Source organism: Lichenostomus cassidix, chromosome 9, assembly GCF_008360975.1.
Source record: "Lichenostomus cassidix isolate B80296 chromosome 9, HeHo_3.0, whole genome shotgun sequence".
NCBI classification, from domain to species: Eukaryota; Metazoa; Chordata; class Aves; order Passeriformes; family Meliphagidae; genus Lichenostomus; species Lichenostomus cassidix.
Genome location: NC_139490.1, coordinates 10,831,627 through 10,850,564, shown reverse-complemented (window position 1 = coordinate 10,850,564; position 18,938 = coordinate 10,831,627). Strand labels below are relative to the sequence as shown.

General features: G+C 42.3%; 1 protein-coding gene across 2 annotated transcripts in view; it reads right to left on the bottom strand.

Moving 5' to 3' along the window:
- OSTN (osteocrin) overlaps positions 1-18,938 on the bottom strand; it is a 51,497-nt gene that overhangs the window by 7,744 nt on the left and 24,815 nt on the right. The window contains exons 1-2 of one of the 2 annotated variants that reach the window (XM_085069401.1): positions 7,234-7,337; positions 1,096-1,194 (exon numbers count right to left, since the gene is read on the bottom strand). In XM_085069401.1, coding sequence (XP_084925527.1) covers positions 1,096-1,194 — 99 coding nt within the window. In that variant the 5' untranslated portion in view covers positions 7,234-7,337. Of the gene's footprint in view, positions 1-1,095; positions 1,195-7,233; positions 7,338-18,938 lie in introns of those variants that run through there. The other variant, XM_085069400.1, reaches the window with a different exon arrangement.

Sequence of the window (18,938 nt, the reverse complement as noted above, 5' to 3'; positions counted from 1 at the left end):
ATAAATATAAGGAGTTACTTTTTAAATACAGCACCCAGATGAAGGGGAATGCATTGCCAAAGGGTGTCATGGATACTGAGATTTTAAACTGGTTCAAAGACAAATCCTGGTCATCAGCAGCTAAAACATGCCGTGGTCCAATGCAAGTATCTAGATCTAGAATTCTCCCAAGATGTTTTGTTCTTATATTCTTTTCACAAAAATCTATTGCTGATGGAGGCAGGATACCAGGTGTCTGCAGCACAAAAACAGCTCCTGCAGCCCTTTTGGAGAATCAGGTCATGCTTATGTGAAGACAGAGAGCAAGGTAGAAGGATCCATCAGTATTCTTCAGTTGCTATCTAATGTTCAAGTTGATCTTAAAACCTATGTAAAAACCCTAGAGCCAAACAGTGCTATTTTGAGTAAACTTTTAGATACCAGATTTTTTTTTTTTTTTTTATGGCATGAAACCATTACATAAATACCTTTTCTGCCAAATCTGCCTTATGTCAAGATAACATAAAAATAGGGAATGCAGTAGAAGTATTTTCAGGTGCAACCCCTGCATATCATCTTGGGTGAAACATGAGAAAACTCTCCCATTTCATGTGCTGCTTTCCTTTGAAAACTTAGTCAAGTGGCTTTGCCCCTTCCCCCTCCTGGTCTAGTCTGTCTCCTCTGATTTGTAACTTCTGTGCAGGTGATCTCTCAGGAACCTCCTTATTGCTTCTGAAAGCTGCAGCCTTTTCATGCTATTATTTGTATTTAAGAAGAAGAATTAAACTTTCCCTTCAGTTCAGGACTTTTCTTTCCCCTCTGCCATCACCTACTTCCCCTGTTCAGGAAGTTTTCTCTATTCAGTGGACAATGTTTTAACACACAGGAAATCCCCTGATGTTTCAGGAGAGGCTGTGAGAATTTGGGTGAGACTTCATTTTGTCTGTCCCCCACTGAGCCATGCAATTTGTATCTCTTCTTGAGGCTCCTCAGCCCTGACAGGGTCAATACTGATCCTTGACCTCCCAACAGCATTTGGATACCGTGGTGTCTTCCACACTCTGTGGCTAAAAACACCCGAGGAAAACATGACAACCACCAGAAACCTTCACCTACCTCTGGAGCTGCCTCTGCAAGGAGCACAGAGCTGGAGTTCCACCACAGCAGGGCAATCACAAGGGCCAAATGCACCACCACGAGCTGCAACTGCAGCATCTGCAAACGACAGCAATCTGTTAATGGCTTCACCAATTAATGAGCATTCCCCAAGGAATTTTGCTCCAAAGGTCTTGAAGAAGTAAAAACAAAGGGAGACTCTCCCCATGGCTGTTAATAAGTTTTATCTGACAGAGTCACGGCATAAAACCCAGCAACAAGATAATGCCAGCTGAATGCTCTTCACCTTTGCATGCAGAACCAGCTCCCTCCTCTGCTCCTATACAGCCCTGCCAATCTTTGGATTCCTTTCTGCACAGTGGTGCAACCCTTGCAGCAGCAGCAGTGTATATTTATTTGTTTATTTATTATTATTGTCCATAAGGGATGGGCAGTTAGGAAGGAAGCTGCTGGTTACTCTGCAGGGGTGAGGCAGACAGTTCACTGGAATAAAAGGACAAAGTCAAAGCACTAATCCAGGTGGTACCACTGTCTCTTACTCTGACAGCAACAGCCATTGCTTGACATAAACACAGGGGTCTGTCTGTGTTTTTAAAGCTGTAACCCTCTGCAATGTATATTTTTCTTTGTGGGTGTGCATTGAAATTTGAAGTAGCACTCTGCTACCTTCACAGGTAACCACATCCTGATTATTTGGATACAGAGATGTAAAAATAAATGGCAAGGTTAAAAACATATGTTTATTATGGTTTAATATCTGTGCTGGTATTCATTCAACCCAAAGACTAAAGAGCTAAAAATAGCAACTGGTACACTAATGAAAATAAACACTAAGGCACCTGCAACACTAAAGACATTTGATTAACTAGTCAGAAGTCAATGCCAGTGAAATTAGAAGCAGAGGAAATTGTAAGGACTTAAAGCTTGGCTCTACTTCCCAAAGAAAGCAGCTAAAGAGGTGGTGTCACTGAGTGAGAAGAGAGCAAAGCCTGAGTCCAGCAAGATCCTGCTGTACTGTTTTTCATGCAGTGATGGGACCAAAGCAGGAGAAAGAGGCAGGGTTATTGTAGTGGAACAGTTCAGCCTTACAAAAGCATTTACGAAACTAATGGTGCGATGAGGACTATGTAAATACAACCAACTTCACACTTTCTTCTGCTTTCCTTCTGGGACTTAGTTTTCCAGCTTCAGCCATGTCCTAGGACCCTCGCTGTTAAAAGCAGTTATTGGGTTTTCTCCTTGAGCTCATTTGTTGCAATTGGCCAAGCAGAGGCTTTCCCAGCCACGCACTGGCTGTTGCTTCACCCCATCCATATCTCACCTTCCAAGAGAGACTTTAAGAGAGGCTGCACAGTATTTGTTACTGAAGGAGAATAAGCAAAGCTCAGGCAAGCTTTTCAAGATGCACTCCTAATATATGTATTAAAATTCCCTCCTTCCAGAAAATTCTTCACCACCAGCTTCACAGAGCTAGGTCAAGGGATTGGTGTATAATTCCATGTCTTTAGAATCTCAGGGTCTGGTGTTATCTGACATAAAATATGGTTTACCCTTCTCTAAATGTAATTGCAAGTCTGAAATTCAGATGTATTTATGTGTCTTAGTGATACTTCAGTTTGAAATGTGTCAAAACTAAAATTCCTCATATAATTAGGTATCTTTGTTGCAGGTCCAATTAAAATAAAATCAAAGATAAAAGAAAGAACAGTATTCTACCTTATCAAAGCAGGATAAACATACAAAACTTTTACTTAGGAATCTGTGCAGAGCCATTTTCCAAGAAAAGATCACAAGAAAGCAAAACATTTTACCAAACAGAAACTGTTAAGTCTCCAACATCAAACCAAAGGATTTAAAAGATGTTTTTCTTTTAAAGAAAAAAACAAAACCCAAAATGACATCCTGAAGATAAGTGGGCTGAACAAGCCCCAGACATAATGCAATTCATCACCAAGCTCCAAACCCATTGCCTGTCAAAAATGGTAACAGCCATCATTGTTCTTACCCATTTGAACTATGATATTTCACATTACTGCAGAGATTACTCTGCAAGCATAAATCACAAGGGCCTTATTTTTCTTACTGGCCTGTTAGCAAGAGAGCCCAGGCAAGACATCACATCCAGCACTGCAATCCTTCACTGCAGCTGCCAGCCTGGATGGATGGCTGTGCTCTGCTCGGGGTTGTCACACCAACACGGGATGTGCCCAAGTCACCTACAAACAAGGACCTTGCTCTTGCCATGAGAACTCATGGCTGAGCCCAGGACCCCTCGAGGCTTTCTCCTGGATCTTCCCAAACTGATCTGATGCAGAGCCAAGCCCTGACTGTCCCACAGGCACTGGGAAGCTCCTGGCAGTGCCTCTTTGTTCTCCAGTGCTTCTCTTACATGAGCACCGGAATGGCACTGGGGAGCCCTCATCTCCTGTTAGCCAGGAGGGCCTGGGGAAATCACAGCTGGGTCTGCAAGCCACTTGCTGAGCTGTTTTGTTGCTGCTCCAGTGGAACAAAATAGAATATTAACTGCTGCTACATATGCTAATCAGATTGATTAATCAAATTGAGTACTAACATTGGCCTCACTAGCCTCACATTACACATCTCATGGGAATATACCTTGGCCAAAAAGAATTATGATGGATGATTATCTTACTGAAAAGAAACCAACTTATAAATGGCTTGTGTGAAGTTCTAAGAAGTCTGCTGCGGTTGAAATAAATTTGCATTACTTTTAGGGGTTGTAAAATGGATCCTCTGATCATGTGTATCACCACGAAGCCAAAAATCCTGCCCCTACCTAGTTATCTCAGAACTGATGAAGGACCCTGTGTGAAAGAAAAAGCAGAGCTCAAAAATGGGTTAGAGTGGTGTTTTTGTTCTCATCCCACTGATGAGATATGAAGCACTTCTCACATATTTCTTCCTAAAAGATACTGAAGCCAGACATTGAAGCATGGGACTTCCGTGGCAAAACGAAATGTAAGCTGCCAGTGTCAGGCCCTTAATGTTATTAATAATGTGTTTCCTGGAGTAGGTGTAGTTTTTTAAACAATGCTATATATTTTGTTATATGTGGTACAGACACTGACAACTTCTACAATGTAAATTTCTTTCTATTTTCAGTTTCCCATGTAGGTAAACAGGTTTCATCTGGTGGAACCAGAAAGAACTTAAAATTCATAAACTTATTCAAGAGGCAATGATTAGTAGTTTTGAGATAAGGCCTAGCTATTTTTGTGTCCCAAATGAAACTTTTTGTCAGACAATATTTCAAGGCCAAGCATGTTCCACTTCCTGAAAATGAAGTTCCTTGAAGGTTTCTCAAGGCAGTCAGGATTCGTCATTGATTTTCAGCCTTTATTTCAATTATTGCATTCCCCACAACATGATTTCCAGCGTTTGGTCCTGATATGTTCTCACATCACCATGTTAGTCACCTCTGCCTGTTTGACAGCTGTGCTTTGGCTCAGAGATGCTCAAGCTCACAGCTGTTCCTACCACTTGTGCTCAGGTAAAACAGATCCAGTCATGGTTTAGTCACTGCAGGGCTTGACTGAGCCCTGCCCACATGGGACACAACATCTCTGGGAGTAGCACTCATCATGTGAAGAAAGGATGGAAAAATGACCCTCTAATTGCCAGGTGGAGTTCCAGAAGTGCATAAATAAACACAGCCATGCAGGGCACCTTTTCTGAACAGACATCAGCATGATTCAGGACCAAATTAACTGACAAAGGTGGGCAAACACTTGTGAAAGGCCAATCAGTCATGGTTCTCATCTCTTCCTTTGAAAACAGGGCATGAAATCAAATGGCCATACAGGAAAAATGAGGACACTTTTCTTTAGAATGGGCAGGAAGGACACAAGTTGGACATCTTGCAAAGCTGGCTACGCTTTGACACTATTATACTGTGTAATAAATCCATTTTTAGCAACAGATTTTAGAAATTAGAAATATGAAAATCTTTAATTTTAGAAATTAAAAGCCTCAAACTCACACATATACCATAAAATGAAGCATGAAGCAGGAGACAAACAGCAGTGATGAAGCCCGTCTAGAAGCTGAGGGTCTATTAAAAAAGAAGGATGCTATGAAGTGTAAGAAAATACCCCCTAGTGGGAAAAACCTATTTGCACCTTTCCTCAGAAGATAATTGAGTGAGCTGCAGTATTCCTGGTATGTGCAATGGGAAACAAAACATTATTAGACTATTCTTCATTGCCAACAAACTCTCAATACTACACTTTTTGTACTGACTAAACATGCCAACTTTTCTTAAAAATTTCTAACAACTTGACATTCAGCCTTCCTTCATTTTTAGAACAAAACCAAAAGCTTTCCATTGTTAAAGTGCCATCTTCAGCATTTGAAGCAAAAATAAGAAAGCTTTCCATCAAAAAAAAATCAAGAAATAGATTGTGGTTTTCTATATTAGAAAAATAATTTTCTTTCCTGACAGCATTCCAGTGATAAGTAGAAGATCTTCACACCAGGTATAAGGAGTATATTAGCAAAATAGGTTATCAATATAAAATCAGACCACTTGAAGTATAATAAAAATATCCCTCAAGATAAGCTTGTGAGAGACAAGAATGGCATTGGAATTTCTTAACAAGATTCCAACACTGATACTTATTTACTGGACAAACACTTAAACATTCTAATCAAGGATATTATTTGGAGAAGAAAAGTCTTGGGGAAGATGCATTGCAAATGTAAATGAGAGAGGAACCTGTCTCTCTGAGTTAAGGAAAACTGCAGCACTTGCAATCTTTGTCAAGGTCTAACAAGAGAGCTCTAACAACTGTTGGATGTTTTAATTTGCTATTTAAGAAGCCCAGAGAGGCACTTGTCATTCATTCAGAGTGAAAACAAAGTCCTAATCTGCTGGAATCAGTGTGGCAGCTATTTATAAAAAATGAAGAATGCCTGGTCTTGTCAGATATATTTTGCAGTTTTCTCATCATTTACACCATAGATTTGCTTGGTTTGAGTTGGGGGTTTTTGCCTGTTATTCCTCATAATGTTCAAAGTATTCTATAGGAAAAGTAGATTGAACTGCATTTTGAATACAGGTGAGATAAATGCAATAATCAGTTTCCTGAGGGAAGCAGTGGGCAGAGGCACAAAATGTCCTCTCAGCTTTCAGCTCTGCACTTCCCATGAGAGGACAGTAATTTCAAATTGAAAAACCAAGCAAGGAAAACTGAAGGCACTGCATGCTAGTGCTTCAAAAACGTGTAGATTCTGAACTTTACTGTAGCCTCTGGACATCTAAACCAAACGTTATTTGCATGTATTTACTTGTACAACTTCAGTGTGGGAGGAGAAAAAACCCAGTGAAATAGTTTTGAACTCAGACTGGAGAACTTACAGTGACTATCACAGAATCAGAGTCTGCCTTCACTTGGAGTGGTGCAAATCTATAGTCAGATCACTGGATAATGATAATTACTCTGTTAGTGTAGGAATGTTTCTGCAGTTATTCTATTATTGCAGGAATGTAGCAGAATCTGGATCAACATTTGTCTAACATGGGACGTAATAAAACCCTCTTGCACATCCATAAATTAAAGACTTTTCCTAAATCATTTATCTCATGTTTTTCAATATGTTAGATGCATCAAACTTGTCTACCACATATGATATTTAGTAATGGAAAAGAATTATTCTGTCATAGTTCTTCAGCTTATTTTATGAAGTAATATGCATTTGACAATAACTTACACAAAAGGAAAATCCATAAAAATATAAATAGACAGCAGTTTACTGCAAAGCCCTGCAAGAGCAGGAAAGTAATTTGTCAGTGTTGCAAAATGCACTGACACATTCTGTTTAAATACTGGCTGATTAAGTGAGGGAAATAAGTTCCCACTGAATATTTGTGGTTCAGTTTTACTACCAAAAATCCTAGGTGATAGGCACCTTATTATCTTAATCCCAAACTGGAAAAAGTAATTGTGCTTTTCCCATCAGACCTAGGCATCTTTATACCTTGTTCATGTCTGTTAATAGAGAAAAAAAAAAAAAAAAGAAAAAAGTAAAAGGAAGAAAGTTCAGGAGGGAAGAAAGCTTCTGTAAACAGAGCAGAAGACACAAAACATCCCCAGCACATTCTGTCCTCAATCCTCTTACCTTGCATTGGATGCAAGCAATTCCAACCTTAATGGTCCTGCTATGTTCTTCCTCCTAACTTGTCCTTAATGTTCAGCTTTCTTTCAGAGTTTTTATAGTCTCTGGTGTAGGCTACAAACTCCAATCCCTGCCTTTCCTTTCTCTTACATCATTTCTAAAGATTTTCCACTGATCCTTGCCCTAAACCTTTCTCTGTCCTGCACTCTCACACACATACTTGCCTCACATTTGCTATATTTATTGCTGTGATCAAAATGATTAGGTGGTAATTAAAGGTATAGGGGTTTTTGCTGTTTATCTTCCTTTTTTTTCCTTTCATTTCAAGATTCAGACAGTCATGGGAGTAGAAAGATTTTCAGCAGCATCACCATTCCTCTGAACTCCCACTTTTGTAAACTGAAGAACTGCAGTACAGAAATCTGATGTCCTGAGTTATTACTGAGGGGTTTTTTAAAATTTATTTCTTGGGGACATCAGAAAGACTGTATTAACTACAAAATGAATTTAGTGTGTTTTTAGTAGACCAACACCACTGTAAGTTAAGAATTAGGAAAGGAGTGTGCTTTTTGAATCAAGTGACAAGAACTTAAGTCTTCCAGATGCTTAGTTTCTGTTATTGAAATATTAAGTTATTGAATTGTAAAGCATGAGCTTTAAAGATGCCTGTCTTTCCTAGGCAGTGCCAGAGGGCTCATTTCTTTCCCTGATTGCTTCCCTAGAATAAGCCTATCTTCTTTTTTGCCCCTTTTTTAAGATCTTGAGTTTAAATCAATTTGATCTCCACTGATCAGTGATGCTACAGCAAAACTTCAGCCACTTCTGTTCCACCTTTTGGACCTACTGTGGGGTTGAGGCTCTTCCCTTAAGGCAAGCAATAGCCACTTCTTCTATTTCAAAATGTATCCCTGTATCCTTCCTACAAGATCTAAAAGATTTCATAAATGGTAGCCAATACACACAAGTATCATCAACTCTGTCTGGGAGGTGTGAAAGAGTCAGATCTGGGTAATTTTTCATCTTCATGGGCTGCTGCTGACCTCAGCATAGGACATACATAACCAGCACACATGTGGGTTTTCTCTCTGGGGAAAAAACCCCAAACCAACCAACAAAGCCAGAAAATAAGCAAACAAGCAAAACAAAAGAAGGAATTCTACTTATAAAAATGAATAGTGTGTCAGAGTGTTAACATTTAATTTTCTGTTTTAAATTGACTTCAGTTTAGTAACACCTGTTTGACACCTTCTAGTGAAGGCTGCCAAGGAAGCTTCCCAGACAATGAAAAAGGCATGTGGTGGTTACTCTGCTGGCAGAGCAGCTATGGAACAGATATCCTCAACATTGCTGTGGTTTAATTATACTTACAGTATAATTAAGTTAGGGTAACCAAGAGTTTGGAATGAGACTTTATCATCTTAACCACGAATAAATAAATATAATGTAATTTTTCTCAACTATGAAGACAAAAAAAAGAAAATTGGAGGATGTAAGGACACAAGACATGAAGCTCTTTTTGTTACCATCCAAGAGAAAGACAAATCTGCCTCCCTACTGCCCTCATGCCCTCACAAGAACTTCTGTAAATCTTTCAACACTAGTTTGCAAATCAGTCAAGCTGGCTGAGTGCTTCCCCTGATTCAGACAAGTTCTGATTCAGAGAGCAGGAGTTAGCAAGGGCTCACTTGTGTAAGTATTGAGCAATCTTGCTCTTCAGCACTCCTGCCTGAGGAAACTATATTTGGGGTTATCAGGCCTTGTCTTTAAAGTCTTAGGAAGGCACGTGAATACACAGTTGAGAGTTTTGTGCATTCAATCCTTCCCTTCTCCCACTGAAACACGCAGCAGGGCTGTTTCATCCCTGTGATCTAAGTCACAGGAGCCTCCTTGTTCTGTCACTAAATTGTCCCATGGGAACTCTACCTTCCAGCCCCTTCAAGGTGTGTAACCCTTTCCCCTGACCACTGATTCCTCACACAACATCCACATCTATCCCTCATAAATCAACATGAACAGTGCAGAGTCCAGCAGGTGTTATGGCCAAAGCAGTAGACTGTCCTCAGGAGTTTTTGATTGATCTGACAAGGAGTAAAGGCTTGTGATTTGAGGCATTCTGATTACTGGCATTATTCATATTTTCACTGAACACTGAGTGTGTCATCAGAAACAGTCCAGTTCTGGGTTTAGCATGGGAAGTTAGCAAAAGTGGATATTTTTCCAGTTTTGCGAGGTTTACCCCAAAATTCTAAAAAATACCCTAAGTGCTTTTTTCCTTTTCAAATTTAAAACTATATTTTTTAAAATAAAGAGCTAGTTTCCACAAGCCAGGTGCTCAGCTGATACTGATTCATATGGCTCTGAGACAAAAAGCTGAGCTATTCCAAATTACGGTAACTTCAATTTATTTTTACTTCTTGAGACAATAAACTCTTCAGATAAAATTGGCCCAATTCTGACACCAGTCTGAAAGGGGAATAGCATTCCACCAGATTAATCAACACCTAGCATTTTACAGTGACATTACTGGTACAGGGAGAACATCCAATATTATTTTCATTGCATTTACATTCATATCTCGTCCAGAGAATGGAAAACATTTTAAAATAACCACCCCACGTTTTCAGTCAATACAAAGGAGAGAATTTCAGAAACCAATTCCCACCTATTTGCATGTAGATATACAGAGCCAGAGAGCAGATGACTCACTGTGAAACAGACTACGGAAAAGAGACCCTATATTAACAATTTGCATGAATATTTTCCAATAGAAGGTACATTCTACCTTGGAAGGAAAAACTATGTGAAGACAGCTATTTTTAAATCTGCAAGCTATCAAAGTAGGTTTTGCTATGTCATTTCCATTTAAGATGACTCCTTGCAGCTAGATAGAGTTGGAGAAACAAAACCCACAGAGTGAAGGTAGAAAATAACACTGAAGACAGTAACATTCTTCAGGAATGTTAGGCTTCCTACTAGCAGTTTCTATATATGTACTTTTTAGAAGTCCTTTGTGCCAGAATTATGTGTTTGTGATAGGTGCTGGGTCATGACGTGTATGAATCCATAAAAAGCTCTCACAAAACAAAGCAAAAGCCCCAAAAAGGACAGCTTCTTGAAAGGCAAGATTTTCCTTAGCAGGCATGCTCTGATGCAGAAGGTTGTGTTTGGAAATAAAAGATGTTTTATCTCTGGTGCCCATGCCGTTGGCTCCCAGCCCAAGGTGGACGTGAGGAGCAAAGATGGCCAGGAAAAGCACCAGGACCTTTTGTGAGACTGACACAGTTATCCATGAGTTAATGGACAAGGGTAACAAAAACACCCAGATGTCTCCATGCACCAAGCAAATGGTAACAGTTCTGGGCCAGTGTCAGCCTGGTCCTGACTCAACTTGCAACACAGAAATGCAAATGAGTAGATTGTGTTTCCATCCCATCTGACTATGCTCCTTGGAGTCAATGCTAAATATAAAATGGGAACCAGCCCTGTGCTAGGAGAGAAGAGGTTTGATGTTTTTACACTGCCTGCCTTGTCAAAAATGTGTGCTGATGGCCTCTGTCACTGAAACAAACTCTTCAAGGCCCATGAACTCTGGTGCCACAGCACACAAAGCACAGAACAGCCAGGTGTGCACCTTGGCTGCAGAGCACACAGCTCAGCTCCAGAGCCACCTACAAGTGTGGCCATGCAGCACAGCACTGATGTGTAGGTATAGCATCAGCTCAAATTTAGATATGCTCAAAGAAAAAAAGTGTGTACTGCCCTGAAACTCTGTTCTCACCTCACACTTGAAATAATCAAACAACTTTTCATCATTTCCTTGCAGAATTTAGAAGTATGAAGGAGTTTCGTTTATTGGCATCAAAAGGAGGAGATATAGAAGAAGTGAAGAAAGCAGCTAATCAGCAAAATGATGACCACAGTCTGGGGAAAAAGAGGAAGGCTAATGATATTCTTCAGTCAGAGCCAGAGGTGTGGAAGCTGGGCAGGGCCACATGTGGACTCCTCACAGCATCACAGGATGCTGCAGGAAATCTCACTGCCAGTTTCTTACCTGACACTCAGGTAAAGGAAACGAAGTCATGGGAAAGGTGGGGCTGGGAAGCTGTTTCTCCATGGAAACAATTCCTGAAACAAACGATGTTAATAAGGGAGGTTCTGTCCCCTCATTCCTGGCAAGGCCATCCCTGGGATGGAGCCTTGCACAGCAGGGCTGGGCTGTGCTGGAAGCCAAACAGAGCTCACTGTTAATCTAAACCCAGGAGTTCAGAGCAATTCGTGCTGGCTGATTTGATCTTTTCCCTTCTTTTCTCCGGTTTAAATGCACTTATGGATTGGTTCTTTCAAGGCACAGAACAAACCAATGCTGTTTAGAAATGGAATTCTCTGGTATTTCGAAGAATTAATGATTCACAACAGTCTGTAAATTCATCCTAATGCTTGAGCCAAAGTCTGGTACATTACTTGTCCACTTCAACTCCTCTGTCACTTCAGTCGGACAAAGACCCGTCTCTGCTAGGCTCTGCACCTTTCTGCAGGGAAGCTGCAATTCGCTAAACAGCTGCATGTCCCAGCTGGATTACTCCGGGATAAACCAGGAATCATCCCGTCACAGCACCACCGTTCCTCAGTCACTCGCCGCCCTCTAGAGGTGGCCACACTGTTGTGGGGCTGAGCTGCGTTTGCTGCAAATGAACAATCCCACAGCCCGAGCATTCCCGCAAAAACTGGGAGGAAGGTGTTGGCTGCTTTGAATAGGTCCAGGTATGCTTACGGGTACCAAGGGCTGAGTGCCAATTCCCAGCTCCTCCTTATTCCTTCCCTCTCCAGCTGCGAGCTCACCCAGCTGGCAGCATTTTGCTTTTTTGCAGTCGTGTTACTGCAGAGAGGAGTGAAACATGTAGAATGACAGAGAACTGTGTGACACAACTGTAATAAAAAGCAGTAAAAGTAACTGCCAGACTAAACTCTCTCGTTACAACTTATTTTTTCTCAAGCAATGGGCATAAAATAAAACAGTGGCACAGCTGCAGGAATTGATTGTGCCCAGATGAGCTGGATGTGCTGGCAGGAGAAAAGCAGCAAGCCTTTAGATACAGCTACACACTCTCATTACTTTCCCTTGTCTGGAATAGCTGGGAAGGTTTAAAGGGAAGAATACAAAGAATGATGAATAGTAAGTAACCTACCACATCATCAAGTGATGAGTATATCCTTCCTGGTGTACAAAGACCCTTCTGAATAGGTGAGTATTTAAGGAGAAATTTTCTTTCTGTACAGAGACTTAGCACAAGATCCCAGAGGTAGGAATAGCACACGGCCAGGTTTCCCCAGACACATCCTTCCTCTTTTTTTCCAGCTGGAAATTCTGTCTAGGTGGAATTTAGTAATCTTTTACATTTTCTTCTGACAGGCTGAGGCTGGCTGGATGTGCTGGTTTGCCTGCATATGGAGGGATTCTGCATATGCACGAACCACCTGTGCATGTGCAGCTCCATACCTGAACATATACTTCTGCTGGCAGCATTTAATCAAAATAGAGCAGATGGACAGGATCCTGGTAACCATTTCATTTCAAACATTCCCCTGGGATTCAGGAGAGCTGTGTTCTGTTACAGAAACACAGCATGGTGGAGCTTGGAAGGGACCTCTGGAGATTGACTGGCCCTACACCCCTTCTCAAAGCAGGGTCAACAAAAGCAACATTTTGCCAGTGCTCTCCACAGCCTCTCTAGACAGCCTGATCATTCTTCAGTCACTGCAACAGGAAAAAGAGAGAAAAATCTGATGTTTAAATGGAACTTTGTGTATTCAGTTTGTACCCTTTCCTTCTTCTACTGCACACCACTGGAAAGACTCTTTTACTTCCCCATCAGGTATTTATATGCATTGGTAAGATCACCTCTGCTATACAACCCCAGCTCTCTCACTCTGCTCACATATGGCAAATTCTCCAAGATGTGTCCCTCCCAGTATACCCACACCTGTCTTGTACTGGGAAGCCCAGCAGCCCAGCTGTGCACACTCAGCCCATGATACTGTTAGCCTTCTTTGCTGCAAGGTCACTAGTGGCTTATGCTCAATGCACCAAGACCCCCAGCTCTTTTCTCAAAGTTGTTTTTCAGACATTCAGCCCTCAGCTTGTGTAGGTGCATGGGGATAGTTTCAGCTTCATTCTGCTTGTACTAGCTGTCCTTGGATTCAGCTCTCAGGGCCTTGCTGTCCACAATGTCAATGCCACTGATCACTTTTCTAAATCAATCTCAAACTTTTGTTATCTGAGACAGGTGTCAGTTCATTTGTCCTTCACACCTTAGCATCCTCCTTTAATGTGTGGCTTCTCATATTGGCAACATTTGCTTGCATGTGGGCTTTTACAGCAGTCATTGTCCTGCTGCTCAAGTGTCTCAGATTTTATCTAGTTAGTGCTTTCTTTAGGAACTTATGCACACATTATTATACTATGCTGCAAGTCTAGAAACAGAGACAGAAGACTGAGCACTGTATAATATCCTATGGCCAAGGGCTATAAAGTCCTGTTCAGAGCATTATGACATGAAAAATGCCCTTTAATCTCACCAGCTTTATTCCCTCCTGTGGCTGCTGTATTCTAGACAAAAAGTGAGGGAGAAGTCCCAATTTTAATCCCATAGGGAGCACAGGGCAATGAACATTATCCAGTTGCTTCTGCATGGAACTGAACAATTTGTGCTTGATTAAAACTGAGAGACTGACAACTTCAGAAAACTCAATGGCCCAACACTGCCTGTTTATTCTTGCTATGTTTCCTTGTCCACCTCTGCATTGTGCCAGCCACACAGTCAGAGCTTTCCTCTCTGCAGGCCAAGCTTTGTCTTTCACGAGGATCTCTGGGTTCCTTCATGGGTTTTTCTATCCCGTTCAAAGTTACAGTGTCCAAGCCCTTTGGAAACAAACAATGATTCATATGTTTTCACAACACCTTCAGGGGCAAAGAAGCACAATGATGCCCTGCCAAATTTCAAAGCCCAGCTCTAGCAGTGCAGGTTTGCCACAGCTCCTCAGCACAACCCTTCCTTCCCGTGGTCACAGGCAGTGGGAAGCAGCCTGTGCCATGCAGCAGTGACTCCCTGGAACTACAGGCATTGCTGGCTTGCTAATGAGCTGCATAAATCACCAGAGATCCATGAGAGCTGTGTAATCCTCTGGGCTTCAGTTACTCACAGCAAGCTGGGCAATGGCCAAAAGCCTCACACTGCCCTCCCTGCAACGTGGCTGCTCTCTGGAGCCTGTTTGGTGCCTCTGCCTACCTGTGCCTTGTCTTCATCTCCACAGAAGCCCCACATCTCACACAAGGACCTTGGAAGAGGGGACAAACCCACCTTCCTCACACTGGCTTGGCCCATTTATCCCAGGTGTGAACCCAAGGGATTGTGTGGGGAAGGAGGTTGGCCCTCGACCTCCCTAAGGGCAGAAACACTGCATTTGTGCTTACTTTACAATTACACTTGGAACCACGGAGCAGGAATGCAATATAGTTTCTTATGTAACCATATATTTATTTTAGTTATGTGTGGCTTCAAGACAAATCTAAAATGGTGCTGGACCGTGCTGCTGCCCTCAAAAGAAGTTTGTCAGCAGAGTAACAATAATGTTCTGCTCCTGAAAATGATGTGCTGGGGTTTATGGTCAGCTTTTAGGTTTGAATGCTTTCTTTCCACTTTGATATTTGAGCCCTCCTCTCAAAGCAAATCCTTCGAGTGTGCACATGGCTCTCCAAGCAATGGTCATGGGAGGACAGAGACAAAGCACAAAAAAAAGATGCTGACGGCATCTGAAAATGATTTTCAATCTCAGCCGCAGGAGCTCAGTCACATTAACACAGTAATTTATATACTGGGGATGGCTTTTCTGATGTTCTTCTAGAAATTTCTTTTTTGAATTATTAGGCATCCAAAATACATTTGGAACTAACCAACCAGAGGACTGAGACAGAACAGATAATAATGACTAAGCACTCCAAGCCCTGTCTTGCAGCCCCAAACGGAGTACATTGTCACCAAGCACACAACTGCAGTGACCAGTCAGAGAGGACCTGGAGCTAGACACTGAACTGAATCATGGAACACAAGCTGGGATGTTGCATCACAAGGGATCCTTCTGGGATCCGAAGCATCTACACTCCCCACAGCCCAGCCTTGCCACAGCAAAACCTGGTTGTCTTTGAGGAAAAAATGGCATTGGGTGAGTATGGAAGATTTGTACATCAGATATGCTTAAGATAAACACAGAAGTGGCTGATCTTTTTGCAAAAACTGCAATAAAATAACAGATAATAAAAGTCCCTGATAAATAACACAGGGAGCACTTTAAACACACAAAAAAAGAAGCAGGCTACTAAGGCTGCTACTGAAAGAGTAACAGACTCAGCACCCTGCTAGATATCTCTGCTCATCCCATGGGGCAGAAATCTTGCCCTGGGTGGTGCCACGCCATGTCTGGCTGCACACAGACATCACTGGGCACACAGCAAGGCCACTGGTGTAAGTTCTGCTCCTACAAAATGCTCGGAGAGCTCCAATGCTGTCAGAAGCAGGGAGTGCCTGTTTCATGGAGAGATGAATTTAGTTCTCAGTAGATCAAATAAACAATCAACAGCCAGAAAAAAACAGCCAGCTACTGGCCATTCCTGGTTCTTCCCATCCCAGACAAGGCACTGGCTTCTATTCAGCCAGGCTAGAAGTGGAATAACTGCTCTCCAGTCAGTACCTTGATAGCAGAGAGTGCTGTCATTGCTCTGAGGTCAGCAGTGGCACCTGTGATTGACAAAGAGCAAACTCTGGCTGCAGAGACTGAATGGAGAAAAAGTCAGACCCTTATCTTCAAGGCATTTATCCAACACAGCCACTACCTGAAGCACCTCAATCCTGCCCTTCTTCCACCTCTTTTTTCCACCTGATCCTCTAAGTTCCTTGGACCAAAGACTGTCTTTTGTTATTCAGTGATTTCCCCCCTCCCCATCTCAGGCAGGTCCCTCACTCTCCTGCCACATGAATAACTCAATACAAGCAGCATCACCCTGGGGAGCAGCCAGGGCTAATGAGCAGAAGCCTCTCCCTTTTCCTGCAGCCTGCCCAGGCTCTGAAGCCTTTGGGCAGCTGGGCACACCATCCAGGCTCTCCAGGTTGTTTTCTGGGGGAAACATGGAAAGCACGGTGTCAGAAAGAGCCATCTGAGCTGTGCAGCCCCAGGGGTAAGGAGGAGAAACCTCAGCCAGGGCTGACAGTGACTGATGACTGTAGGTGCTGTGAATGTTCTCTGCTCCTCACATTACCCAAATGTCAGGGGCTTACAGTGATGTTATGAAAGCACCACAGGAGTGCAAAGATCTATGTAAACTGAGAGTATAATCACCATGCAGGCAGAGCAGAAGCTGTTTGACTGTTGAAATTATGTTCTTTGGTAGCCCTCTGATTTGTCAGGTGACTTGATAAACTAAAAAAGCCCATATTGTGTCTTTATGTTCTAGATCCATGACAATTGCTTTTCCTGCAGCAGGCAACGATTTGTAAAATGACATTTCTTATTCCCAAACCACTCAAAATTTTGCAAATTGTTTTCCACGAACTAGAAGTGGTTTAGAAATAACCTTGGCTCAGGCAATGGCTTGTTATGGGGCTTTTGCTGCCATGACAGCCAGCTGGGAGAAGACAGTTATTTCTGAATTACTCTATTTTTACATTAATATCTCTTTTAGAGCAAAACAGCAGGAGAAGCTGTATTATTTCTGTTGTACTCTGAAGTAGGACTGGTTCCTAAGAACCACAACTTACTATCATCCCATCATAGGCATCCCTGGTCATTTCATATGGCAGTATTTTCACTGTCTCCCCAGTCCCAGCCCCTGAGATCACTGTGGGGTGCAGGAGCAATTCCTGCAACTTCTGATGGGAGCTGCCACCAGAAACACAGATCCACTTTACAACAGACAGCCTTGTGTGGCCAAAACCCTGCAGCCAGTATCACAGAATGGTTTGGGTTAAACTGGGCCTTAAAAATTATCAACTTCCAACCTTCCTGACATGGGCAGAGGAAAGGGAAAATCCTTCTGCAGGTGGGCTCAGATCTCAGCTTTTCAGTTATCAGCTGAACATGCTGATGGATTGCACCACAGAGAGTCACTAGTTACAATCATATTCACAATAAAAAATCATTTTCCTTCCTAAAGTAAAATTACTTTCTGAAAAACATTGATTTCAAGTATAAGAGATATCACATAGACCAAGGTAGCCTTTATCATGACATTAACAATGATTCAACACTACAAAGCCAGGAGTTCTCCTTTCCCAGAGACTCATCAGCACCTTCCCCATCTGCAAACTGACAGCCTAGACTGACAGCTATGACACCTCTGGATCAAGGATTAGATCCCACATTTTCAAAGCTCTTGTTCTAGTAGCAAGGACACAAATTTGGTGTCTTCTGAGCGCACTGAAGACCCAAAACTAATATGCCTCAGGGATTTCATTGGACTCTTCACACCTCAGGAGATCAAATTTGCAATTCTAAGGTTCCCAGAGAAATTGAAAAGTGATTTAATGGATCACTTGAAAACTTTAAAATATTTCTCATTAAAAGAGGAATCCAACATCTTATTGAAGGGGGGGCAGAAAGAGGGGAAGGAAAAAAATAAACAAATGAAGAGAGGCACCAAATGTATTCCAAGGACACACAGTGGAAAATGCAGGTCAGTGCCAGCAGCCTAATAATCCAAATTCTCTTTCTATGCACTGACCTCTTCTGAGTAAAGGAAAGAATTTAAAGGAGCATAAATGATAACTGTACATATTCTGGAAGCAAACCTAAAAGTGCTGCCAGGAAAAATCATCCTTCTCCTTCCAGAGCCATTAACACATTCCCTTCCCCTTCCACCCGGGCAGCAGAGGTCACACCTCTGGAGGGAGGGGAGAGAGGGAATGCCCATTACCTGCAACAGTCAGTGCTCAGCACAGCAGAAGGATGAGCAGCAGATCTGAGTGGCAGAAATGGATTTCAGGATTGGCAGGAGTGATGAGCATTGCTGGGAAAATCCCCTGGAACACACTGAGCTTTGGCAGCCAGGCAGGCACTGCAGCTTGCTGGAGAGCATGGAGGAGAACAAGCACTGCAGCTCCAGGAGTCCCCAGCACACTCAGTGCAGGCCACTTGCTCCTTCCCCTCCCTCAGTGAGCAAGAACTGCTTTGGGCACTGCCCTCCAAAGGGCTGGGAATTAAGGAAATGGTCCTAAGTGTTTTTTTAAAAAAGTGACAAGTTTCATCCTTTTTACATGCTCCAGGTGGCTGTAATAGCAGCAATAATTCACCAAAATACCAGCAGTTGGATCCACCAAAAGCATAATTCTGTACAGGGTTTATTTTCCCTTGCTCTTCATGCAGCTAAGTGCCCACACACCTCTCTGCATTATACTCCTCCTTTCATGCTGTTCAATACTTCTCCTTGGCCCCAGTGAAATGGAATTCCCCTTCATTTTGCACACCCACTTCATACCAGCTTTGTTTAATACTTTTTCTGGCCAGCTTACACACTGCTTTGGTCTGATATGTACAGACAAAGAGACAAAAAATCTACCCCCAAAATTTCCAATGGAGGATGTTCTTGCCTACTTCAACTTTGCATTTGGCCTGTCTGCCACAGTCACTGCAGGGTGGAGGTAGTGTCAGTACTATGAGCA